The sequence below is a fragment of the Macaca thibetana genome, chromosome 10 (assembly GCF_024542745.1).
Source record: "Macaca thibetana thibetana isolate TM-01 chromosome 10, ASM2454274v1, whole genome shotgun sequence".
Taxonomy (NCBI): Eukaryota; Metazoa; Chordata; class Mammalia; order Primates; family Cercopithecidae; genus Macaca; species Macaca thibetana.
Genome location: NC_065587.1, coordinates 63,688,492 through 63,710,609, shown reverse-complemented (window position 1 = coordinate 63,710,609; position 22,118 = coordinate 63,688,492). Strand labels below are relative to the sequence as shown.

The following is a 22,118-nucleotide window of genomic DNA, read 5'->3' as shown; positions in this document are numbered from 1 at the left end:
GGTTTTGAATACACAGAAATTTTAAGATCAATAAGTCCAAACTAGTTACCAGCTTGCATACCTTTCCCTGGTCACTCAGTTCCTCCTCTCCCCTCAGTCCTTCAGCACGTGTCATTGGGATGCTTGTAGGGCTAAATTTAAATCCATGCGTATGGTGAGCAGGCACTTATATCATTCATTTACTCATCCATCCATCCATCCATTCATTCATTTGTTCCAAAAACATTTATTAGTCTCTACTATCTGCCTGGTATGGGGGATACGGTTGAAGAAACTATACTGCCTGCTGGGATTCATTCATTCAAATGATCGTCATGAGCACCGTTAATGTGCTGTGCCCCTGTATTTAGGTTCTGGGCATACAGTGGAGAACAAGGCCCAGCTGTCCCACTTCCTGGCTGGATGACCTTGGGCAAGTCACCTGAACCTCTCCAAGCCTCAGTTTTCACTTCTGTAAAATGGGTGAGGGTAGAGGGCAGTAATAGCATGTGCTCAAAGGGCTGATGTGAGGGGGAACCAAAGCAATCTGTGCAAAGCCCCGAGAACAGTGCCTGGCACATAGTAAGTGGTCTGAAGATGTGAGCTGCAGTTACTTCTTTCCTGCCTTCATGGGATAGGGTAATAACACTCTCCTAGGGGCCACGAGGAAGGCAGCTATGGGGTGACAGCTCTGCCAGGAGGAGCCAGGAAAGGCTTTCTCTAGGCAGGGACATTTGAGTGAGCTGTGCTTGAAGGATAAATTAAGGTACAGTCCCGGGGAAAGGCATTCTAGACAGTGGGAAAAGCAAGTGCAAAGGGCAGAAGGGAAGAAGCATAGCATTTGGGGAAGGGCCAGTGGTCAAGAAAGCCAGATGTCAAGCACATGGAGGAGGAGTCGGGGGTGAAGAGCTGGAAAGGAAGTCTAGACCAGAGCTTGATGGGCCTCAGATGTCATATACCAAATTCAAACTTCTGTCATGCAGACAATGGGGAATCACTTAAATTTTTTACATTAGGGACATGATGTCATCAGATACGTGTTTCTCTGTTTTAGAAAGATTATTCTAGCAACCTCTGGATGAGGGACTTGAGCAAAAAATTCTTCCCTCCTTCTCTCTCTCTCCTTCCTTCCACAAGTGTTGATTGAACACCCATGATGTGTACAGTTCTGTACCAGCCACTGTGAATCCAGCTAAAGAAGGGAACATCCCTGAGATCTGGGGCCCACATGCCACTGGGAGAGACAGAGAGAGAAGGCAGGGAACCAGCTTAGACGTTGGTGCCCAGGCTGGGTTGGGGCTGGAGTGCAAGGAGGTGGATGCAGAGAAGGGGTCAGAGTTAAGGGATGCCTGGGGGGAGGAAAGCCCAGGATTTGGTCGTTGGTAGGATGTTCAGGGGACAAGAGGAAAGATGAGCTCGTGACACTGTTCACTAACCAGTGGTTCTCAAAATGTGGTTCCAGGAACCTGTTAGCAAGGCAGGTCCTTTGGGCTCCTCCTTAGACCTATTGACTCAGAAACTCTAGGGTGGGGCCCAGCAGTGTGTGTTTTTCCAAGCCCTCCAGCTGATTCCTCTGCTGATATAAACAGAGCACTGGGGGAAAGTGCTCTTTAGTGACAAGCATGTGTTGGAAGTGGAAGAAGCAGTGAATTCCGTTCGAGATCGGATGAATCTGAGGTGCCTGTGGAACATTTCCAGGGGAAAATGTCTAGGACACAACCGGTTTTAAAGGCCTAGGGTCCAAGAAAGATCTGGGCTACAGGTGAAGGGATAGGGGACTTTGACCTCCATGAGGCAGCAGAAGCTGTTGAGTGGCCGAGGTGGCCCAGAGAGCGGGTGGCAAGTGAGGAGAGCCTGAATGTGGAGGAAGAGAGGGCTGTTTGCCTTGGTCAGGGAGAGAAACTGCTCCTCCTAGAGGCAGGTGATGGGACTGGCCAAGGATAGAGGAGAGGAAAGGAGGAGCAGAGGGTGCCTTGTTTTGAATGACTGAAGTCCCTAGTGGTAGCCTCTGTTTTCAGTGTGAAGGTGGAGGTGAGGCTTTGCCCTGGGAAAGACAGAACAATGAGAGAATAAGAGGCTTTAAGGAAGAACTTCCCAGAATGATGCTAGGATTCAGAGGGGTTAGTGTCTGTTAAGGGGAAAGGAATCATTGAGCCCGGAAGCTGCCCTTGGAAAGCCTGCTGCTGGGCCACATTCTGGAACTGCAGGTGCATCTGGGAACGTGCCTTGTGGTACAGTACCAAAGAACCAGGCTGCTGGCAGCCTCAGCTGGATACAGGTGTGGGAGCGGCAGGGGAAAGTCAGTGAGTTTCTGTTCTCACCTGCCCCTTGGTAGGCAGAAGTCCAGATCTAGTGCCATGCCCGGACCAGAACAAGAGGTCAGGCCACTGAGGACCTGCAGAATGGACACAGTTCTGGGTCTCTGGACAGACAAGGCTGAGCCCTGAGATGGTGCAGAAAGTAGGAGGTAGAAGCAGGCAGCTGGGCCCTGGCCAGATCAGGGGCAGTAAGTCCGGGGACAATTCCAGGAAGATCTAGCAGTTAGAATTTAAGGTAGGGCCAAGAGGGCTGTTTGAAGGGAAAGATTCCCAAGGGCAGAGTGGCGTGCAGAGTGTGTCAGACTTGGAGTCAGACAACATGGAGTTAAGTTCCAGCTCTACCACTAGCTTGCTGGGGGACTGAACACTTAAGTTTCTCTCACCCTCCAGTTTCTCATCTGCAAATCAGGAATATTAAAAATAATGCCTTACCGGTGTTATGAGAATTAAATGAGATAAGGCATGTAACATCCTTAAAACGATGCCTAGCACATAGCAAGCACTCAGAAAGTCATTATTATTATTATATTCTAAATAGCCAGCTTATGCCCCTATATTTATCCTATGTATTCTGGTTTGCAAAACCTTTTCTACTCCATTGGCTTCATAGGTTCTCTGTGGGATTGGGGCAAGGGTCCCTTTTTACAGATGAATCTGCAAGGCCCATAGAGAGGAAGTGGCTCTGCCCCAAGTCACATGGCTCGAAGGTGGCAGAGCAGGACACGAACCTGAATCTGGCAACTCCTCTGCTAGTGCTTCTGGAGAACAATGCCATGTCTTGAGCACTACAGTGTTCCTAATGCCAGACAGTCTGTAAATGTTGGTTGAATGAGTGACTGTGCAAGTGTGCGAGTGAACGAGTGTGTGCCTGAGTGAGCAAGGGATGAGTGAGAGGAGGCAGAACTGAACGATGCCTTCAGTCCTTTGCTTCTACTGTTTCTACTCAACCTTGTGGTCGTGATAGCTACGTGGCCACATGCTCCGGCCATCCTGGGGGCCCACCCGGCTGAGAGCTGGCCATCTGAGCACTATTGTTTCCCCAGGAGAACAGTCTCAAGTCCGGGAAGGGGGCAGCTGCCATGATCCCAGGCCCACAGACGGTGGCCACGGAAATCCGTTCTCTTTCTCCGGTAAGTGGGCAAGGCCAGCTCAGGCTAGGGGACTCCACACTGAGAATATGGGCATAGACCCATGTATGGCTGGCAGGAAGTGCAGTGTTGAGCCCAGAAGGCACCCTTCTAGGTGCAGAACCAGGAAACTGGACCCTTTTCAGTTGCCAACAGAGCTCCCTGGTACCTGCTAGAATCTCATGAGTGGCCCTCTCCCCTCCGCCCACACATGTAAGTGGGGCATTGGTGGCGTGTGAGGGTGAAGCGGCCCCTCACCTTGGTGGTGCCGCTGATGGTTCTTTTGCATCTGCCCTCCCTACTAACCAGGAAGAGCAATGGACTAGGAGGCCAGAGGCTTGGATTCTGGACCTGCCTCTGTTGGTGCCTGCCCGGTGACCCTGAGTCTGTCACCGTAGGGTCTCTTTCAGCTCTTGCATTCTCCAAGTCTGTGGTTCTCATTGTTTAGCTCCGTAGAGAGCGTGCACCTGGCTATGACAGATTGGGGCGTCAGGAGGGCTGTGTTTCCACCTTGGATCCCTTTGGTCATTCTTCCATGATGCCAGGATTCTTAAATTATAGGGTATTGTTAGGATTCTGGGCCTCAGGCAATCTCAGCGTCTAGGAATCTCAGATTCCAGGGTTTGAGAATTTGTTGGGTCTAGGTTTCTGAAGATTCCAGTATTCTTGAAATCTTAATGGCTCAAAGCATCTTGGCTTCGAAGTGTCACCTTCACGGGGCCCTTTACCCCACCCCGCCCCCACCCCTCCAGAGCCCAGTGTCCTTACCTGACACCCTGGGTGGGGGGTGGTTATATTCTGCAGATCATCGGGAAAGATGTCCTCACCAGCACCTACGGCGCCACTGCGGAAACCCTCTCAACCTCCACCACCACCCATGTCACCAAAGTGAGTAGCAGCAGGGTGCCCCATGCCCCCAGCCGAGATGCAGGCGAGAAGGTCATAACCGTTGTTCAGCTTTGGCTTCGCCATCTGTAAAGTGGGCAGAGAAAACCTGTAGTGTTTACCAGTTTCTGGAATACTGTGCGCTTTGTCCTGTGCCACATGTTGTTCTAGGCACGGGCCCTTCCCACACGGTGTTGACAGCCAGGCTAGAGGGAACAATACTCTCCTCTTTCAAGTAACTGTGAACCATGGCGTGTGCACCTTGTAGATGGAAAATGCTGGAGGAATCTAGATGGGGTGACATATGAGAGGCCCTGCAAGAATCAGGAAACATCTCCTAGAAGAAGTAGGGACTGAGTAGAGTCTTGGAAAGCCAGGCAGGACACCTGAGGGAGGAGAAGACAGATGCAGGTGTTCTAAGCAAAGCAGAAGAGGGAAGCAGAAATTGTGTGTTTGCTTATTTGTTTGTTTGTTTGTTGAGCAGATGTTAGTGAGTGTCAACTTTATTTGTGTTGGCCTCTGTGCCAGGGGCTGCTGGATGTAGCCATAAGTGAGGCCTGTTTATGGGACATGAGAATCACATGTAAGGGGTATATCTGGGAAATTAGGTTGTACTGGGGACAGGGAGGTGGAATATAGAGCAAATAACAAATACCAGGACACATTTGACTCTGGAGGATCTGGGCCTCAGGGAGATTGGAAAGCCATGAAGATTTTTAGATTGGAGAGTAACCCATTGAAAATAGGTTTAAGGAGAGAATATCAGATCCACCAGGATGTATAGATAGGTGGGAGAAAGAAGAGGGAGAAGTATGGAGAGAGACGAATAGTAAATAACTCAGGCCTGATAGGGAGGGCCTGGACCAGGGTGTGAGTCGGAGCCCAGGCGGGAAGAGGTAGGGACAAAGGAGGGAAGCCTTCCTGGGTGACCCAGCAATAAGGACAAGGGCTAGTTGGGAGGCAGGCGGGCTGATGCGTCCATACCTATGTGGCCAGGAGGAAGGCAGGAGGGCGCCTAGCCAGGGCTGGAGGCCTGGAGCAGCCAGGTTGATGAGCCATCAGAGGAGAACTCTGGTCAGTTGCACCAGGCCTTCATGCACAGACTGTCCTGGCCTCTGCCTGCGCCTCTGCAGGATTCAGCACTTTCTCACATACCCCACAGAGAACCCACTCTCAATAAAAACATTACTCAGCAATGTTGACTTCTCTGAAAGCTTTATGGGAGGTTTTACATCCCACGCCCACAGCAGACAGTTCAGGAAACTCTTCTTCCCAAAGTCCCTGCCAACTGGGAGCCCCCTCTTCTTTCTATCCACTCCTGACTCCAGCTGGGATTCCCCACAGACACCACCCTGCTTTAACATGCCAAACAATTAGGTCCCGCCTCAGCTATTACTTCGAAACTTGTCCAAATCCTGTGCCTTCAGAAAACAGCAGAGGTCATAAGTATCATCAATCTAATTTTCTCTTGTAGTATTGTTGGAAGTCGTTCAAGGCAGAACCTTGTCACCATTCACATTTCATTCATGTGTTCATTCAACAAATCTGCATTCAGCACTGCCCTGGTTAGACTGGGTGAGGGAGTGGGAGAGGAGGGGATACAGAGATGAACAAAATACAGACCCTGCCTTCAAGAACTGGCAGCCTGGTGAGGTGAACATGGCCACAGACACACATATGGTCGGCACCAGGCAGAGAGGTCCAGAACTGTGAGAGAGACAGACTCAGTACTCAGGGAGTACCAAGGCAGGAAGGCAGAAGCATTGCCAACCAGTGTCTGAGAGGCAGCATTGGAGCTGGGCTTGGAAGACCTAGATGGGGTGGTTTGGTATTTTTGGGGAGTGGTGGCAACCAGACAAGATCTGCAGTTCAAAGTCCAAAACCAGAAAAGAAAAAATCTGAGGAAGTCAGGAGAGAAGGTAACTGCTGGTTCTCAACCCTGCCCTTGACAGATGATTTGGGTAGGTCCCCTCTTGAGGCTGCTGCCCCAACAGGACCCAAGAGTGACCTCACCTCCCTCTCCCTCTGCAGACTGTGAAAGGAGGGTTTTCTGAGACGAGGATCGAGAAGCGAATCATCATTACTGGGGATGAAGATGTCGATCAAGACCAGGTATGGGGGTAGGGACCGTTCTTCCCAGTGCCACTGCCCAGTCCTCAATCCCTCCTATGTCGGGTTACCCATGGATGGCTACGCTCATGGGCAGAGAAGGTGTCCACTTCTTGCTGACCCTGTTCAGATAAGAAACCCCCAAGGAAGGGGCATTGGATGGGAGCCAGAAGGAGCCAGAAGAGCCGAGCTCTAGTCTGTCCCTTTAATTGTTTGACTTTGCCCCTCCCTGGGCCTCAGTTTCTCCAGCTGTGCACTAGAGGGCTTGCTGTTCTTCACAGTCTGTCTCATCTTGGATATTTCATGGTTCCTTCCTTTGCTGTTCTTTACCACCAGGCTCTGGCTTTGGCCATCAAGGAGGCCAAACTGCAGCATCCTGATATGCTGGTAACCAAAGCTGTCGTATACAGAGAAACAGACCCATCCCCGGAGGAGAGGGACAAGAAGCCACAGGTAAGGCTCCTGAGGCCCAGCAACCATGAGAGAGAGGAGGGATCAGAAGCAAGATCCTCTGAGGGCCATTTCCATCTGAGAACCCAATGGCTTGACCCCTAGTGCAACTTTGACCCGCCCCCCCACCAGCCTTCCTGATTTGCTGATTTGGGCACCTCCCCGAGAGACAAGTCCGTGGGGAGAGGAAGGAAGCCTGGTTCCTTGGCTTCTTTGGGGTTTCAGGCTCCAGATCCAGAAAAATAAATCCAGAAGTGGTTAAAAATGTTTTTAAAGGGAGGGAAATGGAGAGAGGAATGACAGTGGATATTGAGGTGGGACAAATGGAGGCCCTCATTATCTCCTTGGGCATTGCCTATAAACCAGAAGTCAGAAAAAGTCCTACTAGGCCCAGTGCCACATTCCTGGCCCTGAGTCTCTCTCTCTATTACAAGTCACTGAATGTTGTTAAGGGGACATGATGACCAGAGCCCTTGATCTCTTCTGTCTTGCTTGATTGCAATTTTTTTTTTCTTTTTGAGATGGAGTCTCTGTTGCACAGGCTGGAGTGCAGTGGTGCAATCTTGACTCACTGCAACCTCCGGCTCCTGGGTTTAAGTGATTCTCCTGCCTCAGCCTTCCGAGTAAATGGGACTACACGTGTGCGCCACCTCACCTGGCTAATTTTTACATTTTTAGTACAGATGGGGTTTCACCTTGTTGGCCAGGCTGGTATCAAACTCCTGTCCTCAAGTGATCCACCTGCCTCAGCCTCCCAAAGTGCTGGGCTTACAGGTGTGAGCCACCACACCTGGCATGATTGCATCTTGACTTCTGAGACCTGCAGGGGCCAAAATCTTAGGGAACCTATATTCTCCTGTTTAATTGTAGGCCATCAGTGCTTTGGTGAATAAGATAAATAAGATGATGTTGGGGCAGATAGGGCTTTTAGCAGCCTGAATTAGGGGAGGGGTTCTTCTGGGCCCTCTGGAAATTTACCAGATCTTATCAGATCTATAAAACAAAATCCCATAGACATTGAGTTGGATAAAATAAGGCAGGCACAGGAAGTATAAACTGTATGATTCCATTCATAGGGAGTCCAAAAGCAAACAAAACTAATCTACAATGTTGAAAATCAGAATATTTCTGATTTTCTATCTGAGAAAAATATCCTTCTGATTTTTCTGTTACTTCTGGGATGCAGTATTCACAAGGAAGAGGGAAGGGCCACAAAGGAATCTTCTAGGGTGCTGGAAATGTCACTATTTTCAACTGGGTAGGTTCCATGGGTGTATAGATATAAACACATTTATAAAATTCTTCTCACACTTAGAGTTGTGCACCTCACACATTTCACGGGTTCTACCACAATGAAAAAAAAATCCATCTCAAAGACCCCACAAATATAACCGCTGGTCTCCTTTTTGCCCTTTTCCTTGAATGAATGAAACCAGTCTTTTCTAGAAAGATACAAGAATGTTTCTTTTCCTTTGATTACCAGACCCCTTAATGTCAGAAGAAGCAGCACTGAAACATTTTCCTGCTGCTTTGAAAGGCTGCTAACCTCTGGTCTGGACTAGGGCTGTTCAACAGAACTCTCTGCAGTGATGGAAGTGTTCTTTCTGTGCTGTCTGGGATGGTAGTCGCTAGCTGCACGTGGCCACCGAGGACTTGAAATTGGCTAGTCTAAAAAACATGTGCTTTAAGGGTGAAATACGTGCAGGATTTTGAAGATTTAATATGAAAAAAAGAATATAAATGATCCCAATAATTTTTACATTGGTTACATATTTAAATGATAAAGGATACATCAGGTTAGGTAAAATGTACTATTAAAATTAATTTCACCTGACCAGGCATGGTGGCTCACACCTGTAATCCCAGCACTTTAGGAGGCTGAGGCAGGTGGATCACCTGAGGTCAGGAGTTTGAGATCAGCCTGACCAACATGGTGAAACCCTGTCTCTACTAAAATACAAAATGAGGAGTGGGGGTTCGTGGGTGCCTGTAGTCCCAGCTACTAGTAGTCCCAGCTACTATTTATTTTTATAAATAAAAATAAAATAAAATTAATTTCACCTGTTTCTTTTTAAATCGTTTTGAATGTAAACTAAAATTGAGAACTTTGATTGTGAAATTAAAATTTTCCATTTATCTAGAAATTTTTAGAAAGACAGAAATATATAGAAAATTTCAGAAATGTTATCTAGAAAATCTATTATCTAGGAAAAAAAATTATTTTTTTTTTGAGATGGAGTCTCACCAAAAAAATTATTATTTTTTTTGAGATGGAGTCTCACTCTGTCACCCAGGCTGGAGTGTGGTGGCACAATCTTGGCTCACTCCAGCCTCCACCTCCCAGATTCAAGTGATTTTTGTGCCTCAGCCTCCCAAGTAGGTGGGAATACAGGCATGTGCTACCACACCCAACTAATTTTTGTATTGTTATTAGAGACGGGGTTTCACCATGTTTGCCAGGCTGGTCTCGAACTCCTGACCTCAAGTGATCTGCCTGACTCGGCCTCCCAAAGTGCTGGGATTACAGGTGTGAGCCACTGCACCCGGGCCTATCTAGGAAAATTTTAAATTTCATATGTAGTCCACATTCTATTTCTACTGGACAGCACTGGTCTAGAAGTGTAGGTTGGCCATGGGTGCAGCCTACCTCCCAGCCTTCCTCAGACTTTACAAGTGATTGCCATTCCTATCCCCTCAGTTTTTCAATCATTCTTCCTTTATTCCTCCCAAATCTCAGAGTGGTAGAGTGTAGGCCACTTGCTAAGCTGGGTGTATCACCTGGGGAAGCCTGTTTAAAATACAGGCACTAGAGAACCCTCTCCATAAACTCTGATTTAGAAAGACTGGACTGGGACCTGGGATCTGCATTGCCTGGGAATCTTCATTTCTACCTTGGTCCTTAGGGAGTCCCCATGCAGCCAGGTATAGGAGCCACTGATGCAAAGAACTCTGTACTGGGAATCCAGGGACCTGGCTCTAAAGCTATTCCACTGACTGGTGTGTGACAGTAGGTCCGTTTCTTCCCGAGTCCCAATGAGGGACTCGGTTTCCTCATTTGCAAAATGAAGAGGTGGAGCGAGCCCCCTTCCAATTATAGTCCTCTGGCTATTTGCTTTCCTGGGGGTATCTGTTGTGTGTTTCTCATCTCTTCTCCATTCCCTCTTTCACGCCTCCTCATCTTCCCCAGGGCATTCAGAAACAGGCCCCCAGGCTCCTGCCTTCCCGTTTCCCTAGCCATTCAGAGCTCTCGTCCTGGCCTCCACATCCTGCCTCCCCCCCGCCCCCGCCTCAATGCAGTCTTTCATATCTGCCCACCTCGCTGCTCCCTTTGCTGTCTCATTCTCTCCTCCTCGCCTCTGTTTAGTTCTTTCTTTGCTGCCATTGCCCCACGCACCACCATGCACCATCTCTCTCTCTCTTCTGGGTTGTTCTGTAAAGGTCACCTTGTTTATGTTGCCCTGGCAAGCCAGAAGTTTCTCTCCCTTGCCTTTTCTGCCCACATGCTTTACCAGTAGTTATGGTCAAGTAGAACCCACATCTGACTCTTAATACAGTCAGACTCATTAATTCTGGAAGAGGTCTCCTCTGAATTTGAAAACTCCTTTTTAAAGTGCTTGGAAACATTGGCTTAATGGATGGATGCCTCTTGGTACCCCAAGGAAGAGCTCTGCACTCCTGCAGAGTCTCAAGCCCTGCCCTTTATTAGCTGTGTGACCTTTTAGCAAATCATTTAAACTTTTCAGCCTATGTTTCTTTGTCAGCCAAATGGCAGTGATCATCACAGTAATAACAATCGCTATAATTTATGGAAAGCTTATGCTGTGCCAGGCACCAGGCCGTGCATTCAACACAAGTACTGTTACCTGCTCATTCATTTTACAAATGAGGAAACTGAGGCTCAGAGATGTTAAGTGGCTTGCTCACAGTCATGAAGCTGTGAACATGATGGATTGATTAGAGAGTGAAACCCAATCTGTTAGATTCCAAAACCCAATGGTCTTGACCTCACCACACTCACTTTTCATAACATCTGTCTCCTAAGGCTACCAAGATCATCCATGCAGCATGGTAGTTAGCACAGTGCCTGGCACATAGTGAGTGCTTAATAAAAGTTCATTATGACTGCTATTACTATTAACTTGAAGTAGGCTAACAAAATGCTGCACGCAGGGACTGTGCTGTGCTGTAATAAACCAAAAAGAATAAATCATAACACTGTTGTTTAGATGTCTTTGGTACTTCTGAAGTGTCTATGGGCTTATGAAGATATCCCACATACCCAGAATAATGATTACACTGACTTATAGGACAGCCACTTCATTAATTGATGCACAAACTTAAAGTGCAGCCTGTTACTGTAAGGAAAAACAAAACAAAAACCAATGCCTGGTTAGGATGTAGCAAAATTGAGTAGAAAGAATACTACTCAATTTTGACCAGGGGCCAGGCGCAGCAGGTCACACTTCGAATCCCAGCACTTTGGGAGGCTGAGGCAGGAAGATTTCTTAAGCCCAGGGGTTCAAGACCAGCCTGGCCATCATAATGAGACCTTGGTTTCTAGAAAAAGTTTAAAAGATTAACTGGGTGTGGTGGCTGGCACCTGTAGTTCCAGCTACTTGGGAAGTTGAAGCAGGAGGATTGCTTGAGTCCAGGAGGTCGAGGCTGCAATGAGCTATGATTGTGCCACTGCACTCCAGCCTGGCAGTAAAGCAAGACCCTGTTTAAAAAAAAAAAAAAAAAAAAAAAAAGAAGGAAGGAAGGAAGGAATAGATGGATACACCTAGGTTTTGGAGCTAGAAACACCTTGGTGGCTGTGTGTCCAGAGGAACCTCTCTGACTTCAGTTTCCTCACCTACAAAATGTCATTAATGTAGAAATTGGAGTTGCTGTAATAACTAAACAACACCTGTGATATACTGGATCTGTGTCTTGCCTACAGAAGGGGCTCAGCAAAGGGAACCTGTTTCCTTGTCCCTCTGAGGTTTCTCCATGTTTAGAGGTTGATGAGAGCACTGAGAAAGTCAGACCATAATTGTCTACCACCAGCCTGGTGCCTGAAGCCCTGTCTCCATGACGGTGTTTATCTTGCTGGTCTTACTCTTCTCTTCTCTCCCCAAATCCTCCAGAAACATCTGTCTGTCTCTGCTTCAGTTGACTCTTTGTCTTCCTTCTTAACGTTCTTCCTTCTTGAAGTTCTTGCTATGAGTGTGGAAAGTCACCTATCTCACACAGAACCTTTTCCCTTCTCTCCCTGCAACCTCGCAGGTCAGACGTCTGGTTTCTGCTCCATCTTCTCCCACTGGCCCACTTCCTTCAAAGAAGACCTGTCTCCCAAACACCACCAGCAAGAGGGCAGCACTTGCCCATCTTCCTGACCTTACAAAATTTAACGGGAAAAAATTGACCTGTTCCAAAACAGGAACCTTGGGCTCTAGCCTTAGTTTTGCCAACTTGCTAAGCCTGAAGCCTCTGGGCCTCAGTTTTTCTGTCTGTCAAATGAGCCAAGAAAGATCTGTTTTCTATGATTCCATTAGCACTTGACTGTATGCAAGTAGCAGAAATGATGTTTCATCTGTTAAATGGTTTTGAGTAGTTGCTGTGTGCCAGGCACAGTGTTGGACACTGGAAAGACAAGAGTTAAAAGACAGCCCTTGCCCTCAAGGAGATCAGAGTAGTGTGTAGTTAAATTAACAACAGCAACAATCGTCATAATAAGAACAGCCAGTATTTATTCAGCACTTATTATATGCTGGGCCCTTGCTTCAATTCCTCCCTATAATGGGAGGCAGAACCCATTTTACAGAGGAAGCAATTGAGGCTTAAAGAAGTTAAGAAACTTGCCAGGCACTGTGGCATGCACCGGTAATCCCAGCCACTTGGGAGGCTGAGGCAGAAGGATCACTTGAGGCCAGGAATTCAAGGCTGTAATGTGCATTCATTATGCCTGTGAATAGCTATTGCACTCCAGCCTGAGCAACATAGTAAGACTCATCGCTTAAAAATTTTTTTAAAGGAAAGGAAGTTAAGAAACTCACCCAAGATTACAGAGCTAGCTGGCCCATGGAGTGCAGAGCCTGCTCCCTTAAACACTGAGTTTTGGAGCCAAACCTGGAATCCAGGCTCCATTTCTTTATTTAATCACTGCTGTCTGTGGTTTAATCTCCAGGACACAGCTAGCCCACGGACAACAGAAAGGAAAAACAAATGAAAAAAGAACATCTGCAATCGTGACTAAACATTTCTTAGAGCTGACAAAAGATAGGAAGAAAAAGTGAAATGATGATGATCTTAGCTTCTTGGTGTTAAAGGACATTTTAACACATTTTCAGGCCAAAGTAAAAGATTAACACCTCCCTGGAAACAAGCAAGCAAACACACATGGGCTCTGGAATCCGACAGATGTGGGTTCAGTTCTCTGCTGCCACACACAAGCTGTGTGGCTTTGGAGTGCAGTGGCCATTCACAGGCATGATCATTACATGTTACAGCCTCCAGTTTCTCACCTCAAGAGATCCTTCTACCTCAGCCTCCCAAGTAGCTGGGATTACAGGTGCAAGTCACTCTACCTTGCTGAGTCACAATAAAGGGCATATGGTAAAGGGTAGCAAAAACAACCTCTTGCCATGTATTTAAAAACAAGTGACCGAAGTTGCTAACTTTCCTTGTCCTCTTCCTTTCCCCCCACTCCCCACCCCGCATTCTACCCCATGCCTCTGGCTTCCAGGAATCCTGACCTCTGTGAAGAGATCCTGGCATTTCTGGTCCAACCCAAGCCAGAGAACCATTAAGAAGGGGCCTTCATTCTGGATTCTCCGACGCAACACCGACGTCCCAGCTGCGACGTACTGTCACTGATGAGAGACTGGGAAGGGAAAAGCATATATATATAGATATATAGAGATATAGATATATATACAGGAAACACCGCGTCCTTGCACTGCTGCTGGGGCTGGCAGAGCAGTTGGCCGACGGCAACAACCGACATCTGAACACCTACATTTCCTTTGCAGACAAATTGAAGAACTGGTGGGATTTTTTTCAAGAAAAAAAAATTATATAATAACTCTAATCCCTTGCTCACTCCTTTCCCCCGCCAAATAAGAAACGCAAGCCAGACCACGATGATTGTAGAAGTCCCTCCCACCCTGGTTCTGCACGTTACAGTTAGCAGACGAGCAATTCCATTTGTTCTTCTCCAGCATTTCTGAGGCCCACTTGAATGCAAAGGAAAACACTCGCGCAGCAAAGCAAGAGAAGTCGCAGCAGCAAGACACGCACAGTCAACCATTTTCCGAGAAAGAAAGAAAATTCCCCACTTGGAAAGAAAGAGGAAGAACACTGGATTCTTACTTCCTGGATCTTGACACTGGGCTGCAAAATTCACCTGCCTCTCTCCCACCTCCCCTCACCCTCAACTCTCAATGTCTTGCTGTCATTTTCTGTCTCGGCTCCCTCCTCCCCCTTCTCCGGCCCTACACCCCTCACCCTCTGTGTCTGGGTCCTGCTGAGGGCCACTGCAGATGACTCTCCTTTGAAATGAGAAAAAGAAAAGAAAGCAAGAACAGAAAACGAAGCCACAGGAAGGGAAGTAGACATTGTATGTTTATGGTTTCTCATTATGAAGGTGCAGCTTGTAGGAGGTTTGTACGGATGTGCTTTTAAGTTATGTATATTGCATATAACAGGAAAAAAATATTAAAATAAACAGTGCTGGTAAGTATGAAGCTGACATTCTAAAATTATAATTATCTGACTGTGATTGATGTATCCTGAGGTTCCTAGATCTCACTGAACTGGCCCAGCTAAGGAGACCTGGACTCTGGGTGTGGGTTGGCTCACAGTAGGGGCTGACGGGTTCAGTGTAGTAATACTGTGTGTGGTGTTTGTAATTGGTTGATTGGTGGGGAGCGGTGGGGGCCCCTAATGGAGAGGTGTGGGTTTGGCAAGAAAGAAGCAACACAGATGTTGTCCCCAAAATGCCAGTTCGAGACACCTTCTCCCTGCCCCCCCGGTAGTAGCAGTCAGGACCTGGTCTGTGCTCAGGTACCGGGTCCCAATCTGGGACTCTGCTGCTGAAGTTGCCACAGTAGAGGTCCCTGGCTTAGTCCTTATCTCCCTACGGGGCTTGCCTTGGTTTTCAGTCTTTTCTGTCTCTCTCTCTTTTTTTTTTTTTTTTTGGCCACATCCTGCCCTTCCCTGACCCCATTGTAATAACCAACTCCACATCCAAAGGGAGGTGGTGCTCCCAGCCATTATAGAAGATGATGGCTTTAACCTGACTGTCTAAAAATTCCCAGCTCAGCCTTTTCCTCTACTTTCTTCCTTGTTCTGAATCATTTCTTCTTCTCGGGCCAAAGTAGCTGTGGTAAGGAGGCTGCACGGGGCAGACCCTGAGAGATAAAAACTGCATTTGCAAAGGCCTCCCCTGTCCCAGGACAAAGTTGAGAGTGACGGGCAATGTTGCTCAAAGGCTCCAGCTCTGCATAAGACCTTGGCTTGGAGACCTCCCTCTTAATCAACATCTGATCTCTGAGCTTGTACCCAGAAATTGCTCCAAGACCACAGGAGCCCTTCAAGAAGCTCACATCAAAAGCTTGGCATTGCCCTCTGCCACACATGGGCTTCCTCAGGCTTGTCTGCCACAAGCTACTGCTCTGAGCTCAGAAAGTGCCCCTTGGTGAGGGAAAATGTCCCACTGCACTGCTAATTTCTCACTTCCATTTTACCTCCCAGTCCTCCTTTTAAACCAGTTAATAAATTCATTCCACAACTATTTACTGATTACCTGCTTGTGCCAGGGACTATTCTCAGGCTGAAGAAGGTGGGAGGGGAGGGTGGAGCCTGAGAAGCCACCTGAGCCAGCTTTATATTTCAGCCATGGCTGGCCCATCTGAGAGCATCTCCCCACTCTCGCCAATCTATTGGGGCATTGCCCAGGGGTGCCTCCAGGCAGCCCAGGTTAGATGCGTCCCTTTGGCTTGCTTGTCAGTGATGACATATACCTTAGCTGCTTAGCTGGTGCTGGCCTGAGGCAGGGCAGGAAATCAGAATAGCATTTGCTTCTCTAGGCAAATGGGAAGTTCAGCGGGGCAGCAGAATCAGCGGCATCCCCCGGGTGCAGGCCGGTGAACCCACTCCAACTCCCCATGAGTGCAGCAGCACACTTTCCATACACCAGGTTCTTTCTACAATCCTGGTGGAAAGCCACAGAACCTTCTTCCTGCCCTTCTTAACTTGAGAGCTCCCACTCGTTCTGGGTCAAGAGCTGGAGTGGTGGCTCCAATCCTTTCTGGGCCACTTTGGTCTAGGAACTCATCTTTGCAGGAACCAGGAGTCCTGAGCACACTGGACACACCTCAGAGGGAGGATCCTTGTTCTGGATTTTGTACCTGGCTTCAGGGCAGGGATGAAGTGACCAGGCTTAGCTTGTGGAGTTTGTGGGCCACCAGGGCTTGGGGAAATTGCCATCCTGTGGATGCTCTGACCTCCCTTCTACAGAGACGCAGGCAGTGCCACTAGGGAGGAGGGGACCTGCAAAGCTAGAATCTAGGGCACTGTTTGCTCCCCATCCTCCTCTTTGTAGAGAATAGAGATGTTTGTCTTGTCTGTCTTCAACCTACTTTTCCTTTTCTCTTTTTCGTTTCTCATCCTCTCTGTGCTGCCTCTCCACCCAGGAGGCCATGTAGCATAGTGGAAAAAGTCCCTAAGGGCGGTTACGAGTTCTGGGTGACCATCCTGGCTCAGCTCCTAACTCACCATGTGACATCAGGCTATCCCTGTTCCCCCTCTTGGGCCTCAGTTTCCCGATTTGCAAAATAAGCAGAAAGAACCAGATGCTCTCCAGGGTCTTTTTCTACTCTGCCATCTCATGGATCTTCATTTTCTCTTGTTTTGTTTTCTCTGGATCTTTTCCATCTGAGGGTACAGGAAGTGCCAGGACCTGTTTCAGTTTTTGAATCCTGCAAGCACATTCCAAGACTGGCCTGAAATTGCATGAGCAACATCACTCGAAATAATTTTTTTTTCCAAAAGCACCTTAACAACCAATTGCGATGCTGTCCTGTTCCTTTTTACTCACACCCTTCTCTCCTCTCTCGTCCCCATGCTCCCCCACCTCAGTGCTCCGTGCTGTATGCGTGTGCTCTCTGTTCTTGTATACTCAATAAAAGTGAAATAAATGTGTTTGATGCTGAACCATACTTCCTTGGCATCTCTTCTCTCTCTCTCTCTCTCACTGTCTCTCTCTGACCTTGGCTACTGGTACAAATTGGCATTGTGGGAAGGGCTAAAACTGAAGTGGAGACATCCCAACTTAGAACATGTTTATTCAAATGTTTGGAACTCAAGGTGGTACAGGCCTTGGGTGACTCTCCAGGCACAACACAAACAAGACAAAAGTCCCTGCCCTTCATGAACTCACAGGCTAGTGGAGGAAACAGATGCCAACACAGGCAAACAGTTGGTTACAAAGCGATCATCACTGGGAAAGAAATATATAGGGAAAAGGGAAGGAGGGTCACTGAAGGAGACCACTTTAAATATGGTGGCCAGGTAAGGCCTCCCTGAGGAGGCGATCTGTAAGTTGAATGAATAGAAGGATCAATTGGCCGGGCACGGTGGCTCACCCCTGTAATCCCAGCACTTTGGGAGGCCGAGACAGGCGGATCATGAGGTCAGGAGATCGAGACCATCCTGGCTAACATGGTGAAACCCCGTCTCTACTAAAATAATACAAAAAAATTAGCCGGGTGTGGTGGCGGGCGCCTGTAGTCCCAGCTACTCGGGAGGCTGAGGCAGGAGAATGGCATGAACCTGGGAGGCGGGGCTTGCAGTGAGCCGAGATCGCGCCACTGCACTCCAGCCTGGGTGATAGAGCTAGACTCCATCTCAAAATAAATACATAAATATATACCCGAGCATTTCCTTATACTTTCAAATACTAAATACTTCTTTTCTTTGGAAAGGTAATTCATTAAATGATACAAAGACTATGCAGTGAAAAGTGATTCTTCACCCTTCTCCAGATTTCTGTCTCTTGTCAGAGGCAACTGCTGCGAGGAACATTATGAATCCTTCCCTGAATTTTCCTTATAGGTCTCATTTAGCAATCTGTTATCCCTAGGGTTCTGGAATAGGACTTGGTTTATAAACAATGGGTCTTCATATGATTCCTCAGGACCCCGTACACCCTGATCCATATTTCTGTCTCCCATAAAGGACCATCCTCTCTGCTTTTGTGGAATAATCAAAGGTAAGTTCACCCAGATCAGTGTTTTTCAACTGCGTTGAGAGTGGGGAAATGACCCCTCCTCCTTTGCTCCCAACCCCCGCCCCGGGGACATTTAGGAATGGTTGTCACAACTGAGGGATGCTACTAGCGTCTAGTGGGTAGAGGCCAGGGTTGCTGCTAAACATCCTACAATGCACAGGACAGCCACATACAACAAATACCTATCTGGCCCCAAATGTCAATAGTGCCAAGGTTGAGAAATTCTGATCTGAATGGACATGAAACCCACAAGGTGGGACTCCTAGGCCACCATCTACAGCTTCTACATCCATTGTTCAGTGTCCTGGAGTCTTGGAGAAGATGGTGAGCCCAACTGAAACAGGGAGCTTTGAGACCAGACCACAGAGCTCAGCACTTAAGACTGGGAGTGGGGAGGGGTGGAGAGGGAGCTGAGTTTCTTCATGCAGGAAATGAAACTTGACAGGACAGGCTGAGATTGATAAGCATGACTGTGACTGATGGAGGCTGTCTCTGGTTAATCCTGCAGTAGCTCATTGTGATTAACCATGACTGCAGGGCCCGGTCTAGTCTGCAACCCACTAAAAGATAAATTTTGACCGAGACGGATTGGCGTATCCGGCTGTCACTGAGGAAATGTGACAGACAAGCTAAGGAGCAGCAGCACAAGAGATAAGAACAGCCATTGGTTTGCATTCTAGCTCTGCCGTTCTCTGGCTGTGTAACATCTCCTTGAACCTCAGTTTTCTCTTCTGCAAACTGGGAATACACATACCTTACTAGGGTTAGTGCAAGGATTAGAAATACTCAAGTGGGCTGGGTGCGGTGGCTCACGCCTGTAATCCCAATACTTTGAGAGGCCGAGGTGGGTGGATCACCTGAGGTCAGGAGTTCAAAACCAGCCTGGCCAACAAGGTGAAACCTGGTCTCTACTAAAAATACAAAAATTAGCTGGGCATACTGGTGTGCACCTGTAATCCCAGCTACTAGGGAGGCTGAGGCAGGAGAATCGCTTGAACCTGGGAGGCAGAAGTTGCAGTGAGCTGAGATTGTACCACTGTGCTCCAGCCTGGGCAACAAGAGCAAGACTTTACCGCAAAACAAAAACAAAAAAAGAAGGCAGTCCAGGCGTGGTGGCTCACCCCTGTAATCCCAGCACTTTGGGAGGCTGAGGCAGTGGATCACCTGAGGTCAGGAGTTCGAGACCAGCCTGGCCAACATGGTGAAACCTTGTTTCTACTAAAAATAAAATAATTAACTGGGCATAGTGGCAGGCGCCTGTAATCGGGAGGCTGAGGCAGGAGAATGGCTTGAACCCAGGAGGCAGAGGTTGCAGTGAGCTGAGATCGCGCCATTGCACTCCAGCCTGGGTGACAGAGTGAGACTGTGACTCAAAGAAAAAAAAAAAGAAAAGAAAGAAAGACCCAAGTTGCCTGCCCTAAAATCACATAAGCCAATTCTTTGCAATAAATCACTTAATATAGATCTCCTACTGGCTCTGCATCTTTGGTGGAACCCTGATTAATAGTGCAGGGTTAGACTCACAAATAGAAGTGATTTATTAATACCAAATTATCATCATTATTAATTAAATGCATAATATATGTACTCAGCTGAGCTTTTGTGCCTGGCTTTGTGCTCGGTTCCAGGGAAACAGTGAGGAACAAGACAGGCAGCTTCTTCCCTCGAGCGTTGATAGCCTGACTAAGACGTTAGGACTTGGCCTGCCGGAAGGACGCAGGGTCAGAGGGACTGAGGTGGTGACTGCTGCTCCTGCAGCAGCAGAGGCTGACGCTGGTTCTCTCTGGGCTGGGTTTCTGAGGCTCTCCCCGAGGGCTGAGTGTGACTGGAAGCTGAGACATTGTGACCCGGATAGAGACTGGCTGACAAAGACAGTGACCGAGCACCTGACTGGCTACTACTGAATAGTAGCCATTGGTACAAGTCTTGGTTATGCTTTAGTGACCATGACTGCTTGCGCCCAAAGTAAGATGGCTGGTGTCTGTGTTTCTGGAAGGGGATATAAAATGCAAAGGTTAATGAAAGTTGTTCACAGTTCAGAAGCTAAAACGAGAAACTAAGAATAGCAAAAGGCAACATTGCATCCGGCGGAACCTGCAGGTACGGGCCATTCTTCCCGCGACCCAGGGCTCGGCCGGACCGCTTTCCCCGTGGCTCCAGTCAGACGCCAAAGCGGGAGAACTTCCGGTGCGTTTCCGCGGTACCAGAACGTGGGGCGAGGCGGTGAGTGTGGCCTCCTGGCCTCTTTTTCCTTTCCTGATTCCCTGTGTATGTGTGGCCGGGCCGCCCCTCTTCTCGGCTCAGAGTCACGGAGTGCCTTGAACTAGGCCCACCTCGCTGGGGCGGCTGGTTCTCTGCTTGTGGGACGCTGGTGTCTCTGGAGGCCCTTCCTGAGAAGCCGTCGCCAGGGCTTCCCGGGTCACACGGAGTTACTTCGCGTTTTTCTTAACTTTAGAGCCTGGGGGCCGGAGACCCTGATTGCACTCGACCTGGCTCTGCCCTACTCTCTGCGTGACTTCCAGTAAGGTCTTTCCCCGAATTGAGCTTTTGTTTCTCGTTTACAAAATGGATATCATACTTGTATTAAATAAATATTTACTAGGCGTCGAATCTGTGCTAGGGATACAGCAGGACTCAAGTCTTGTGGCGATGACAGCCCACAATCAAACATCCAAAACTGCAGTGGTGATCATTGAAACGGAATGGTACAAGGCACCCCACGGTATATCACAGGAGACCTGATCTAGCCCCAGGTCAAGGAACCTTTACTGAGGAGGTGAATATTGAGCTGCGATCAGAAAAAAGGATTTGACCGAGTGGGGAGGGAAGAGTTTTCTATCTGAAGAGAGAGAGCCTCCAATTTCAGGGTCTGAAAGAGGCCGTTGTGGCTGGAACAGAGAGCTTGTGGGGGACCATGATGTGAAACAAGCTAAAGGGGTTGCCAGGGGTCAGACCGTGCAGGCTTTGTAGGTAATAGGAAGAATTTTGGTTTTTCAAGAACCAGGTGGGAAACCGCTCAGAAGCTGACATGGGTGGTGATGTGATTAGATTGGTATTTTGAAAAGGTTACTGCTCTTGAGTGGAGAATGGATTGAGGAGCAAGCACTCTGGGTGAGAGACGATGGTAGCTTGCATTAGGGAGGTGGTGGAGAGAAGTGGATGGATGTGACTTTAGGTGTTCCAGGACTGTGAGGAACTCACAGAGCTGTCAGTGACAGAGGTTGGTAGACTGCAGAGTTCTATGCATATTTAATAAACCTTTTCCTAGCATCTCCTCTGTGCCAGGCCCTGTGCCAGCTGCTGGAGATATAGTGAATAGAATTACAGACTGGTGGAATTAGAATGAAAGAAATGTCATTATCAAGGAGGAGCACACAGATGTCACAAGGCAAAATGGCTAATTGATGAGCAGTTATTCTAAATGGAATATCTGTTCATTCAGCAAACATGAAATACTTTCTGAATTCAGGATTACAAATAGGAAGATGATACAAATTATTATTATTATTATTATTTTGAGATGGAATCTCGCTGTGTCCTCCAGGCTGGAGTGCAGTGGTGTGATCTTGGCTCACTGCAACCTCCGCTTCCCAGGTTCAAGCGCTTCTTCTGTCTCAGCCTGTCAAGTAGCTGGGACTACAGGCACGCACCACCATGCGCAGCTAATTTTTTTGTATTTTTAGTAGAGACAGGGTTTCACCATATTGGCCAGGCTGGTCTCAAACTCCTGACCTCGTTGTCTGTCCACCTCGGCCTCCCAATGTGCTGGGATTACAGGCGTGAGCCACCGTGCCCTGCCTGTTGATATGAATTATTTAGAGCAGTGTCTTTCAAACCTTTATGACTGTGACCTACAGTAACAAATACATTTTATGACACAACCAAGTGTACACACAAAGCTCCAGAAAACAGTACTTAGCTTTACTACTCTTGATGTATTGTGATATTTCAAAATTTCTGTTATTTTCATTTAAAAAATAA

General features: G+C 47.9%; 3 protein-coding genes across 9 annotated transcripts in view; all 3 read left to right on the top strand.

Annotated features, from left to right (window-relative positions):
* The window catches only part of EPB41L1 (erythrocyte membrane protein band 4.1 like 1), a 126,554-nt gene extending 109,487 nt beyond the window's left edge, over positions 1-17,067 (top strand). For 3 of the 4 annotated variants that reach the window (XM_050807000.1, XM_050807001.1, XM_050807002.1), the window contains 5 exons: positions 3,341-3,427; positions 4,229-4,312; positions 6,341-6,421; positions 6,755-6,871; positions 13,593-14,597. In XM_050807000.1, coding sequence (XP_050662957.1) covers positions 3,341-3,427; positions 4,229-4,312; positions 6,341-6,421; positions 6,755-6,871; positions 13,593-13,601 — 378 coding nt within the window. In that variant the 3' untranslated portion in view covers positions 13,602-14,597. Of the gene's footprint in view, positions 1-3,340; positions 3,428-4,228; positions 4,313-6,340; positions 6,422-6,754; positions 6,872-13,592 lie in introns of all 4 variants that reach the window. The other variant, XM_050807003.1, reaches the window with a different exon arrangement.
* The window catches only part of MYL9 (myosin light chain 9), a 345,283-nt gene continuing 323,420 nt past the window's right edge, over positions 256-22,118 (top strand). The window contains exon 1 of the mRNA XM_050807337.1: positions 256-259. The gene's annotated coding sequence lies outside the window, so the exon portion shown is untranslated. The remainder of the gene's footprint in view (positions 260-22,118) is intronic.
* AAR2 (AAR2 splicing factor) overlaps positions 19,698-22,118 on the top strand; it is a 30,063-nt gene continuing 27,642 nt past the window's right edge. Inside the window, exons 1-2 of one of the 4 annotated variants that reach the window (XM_050807185.1) lie at positions 20,320-20,360; positions 20,758-20,913. The gene's annotated coding sequence lies outside the window, so the exon portion shown is untranslated. Of the gene's footprint in view, positions 20,659-20,757; positions 20,914-22,118 lie in introns of all 4 variants that reach the window. The other 3 variants (XM_050807186.1, XM_050807183.1, XM_050807184.1) reach the window with 3 other exon arrangements.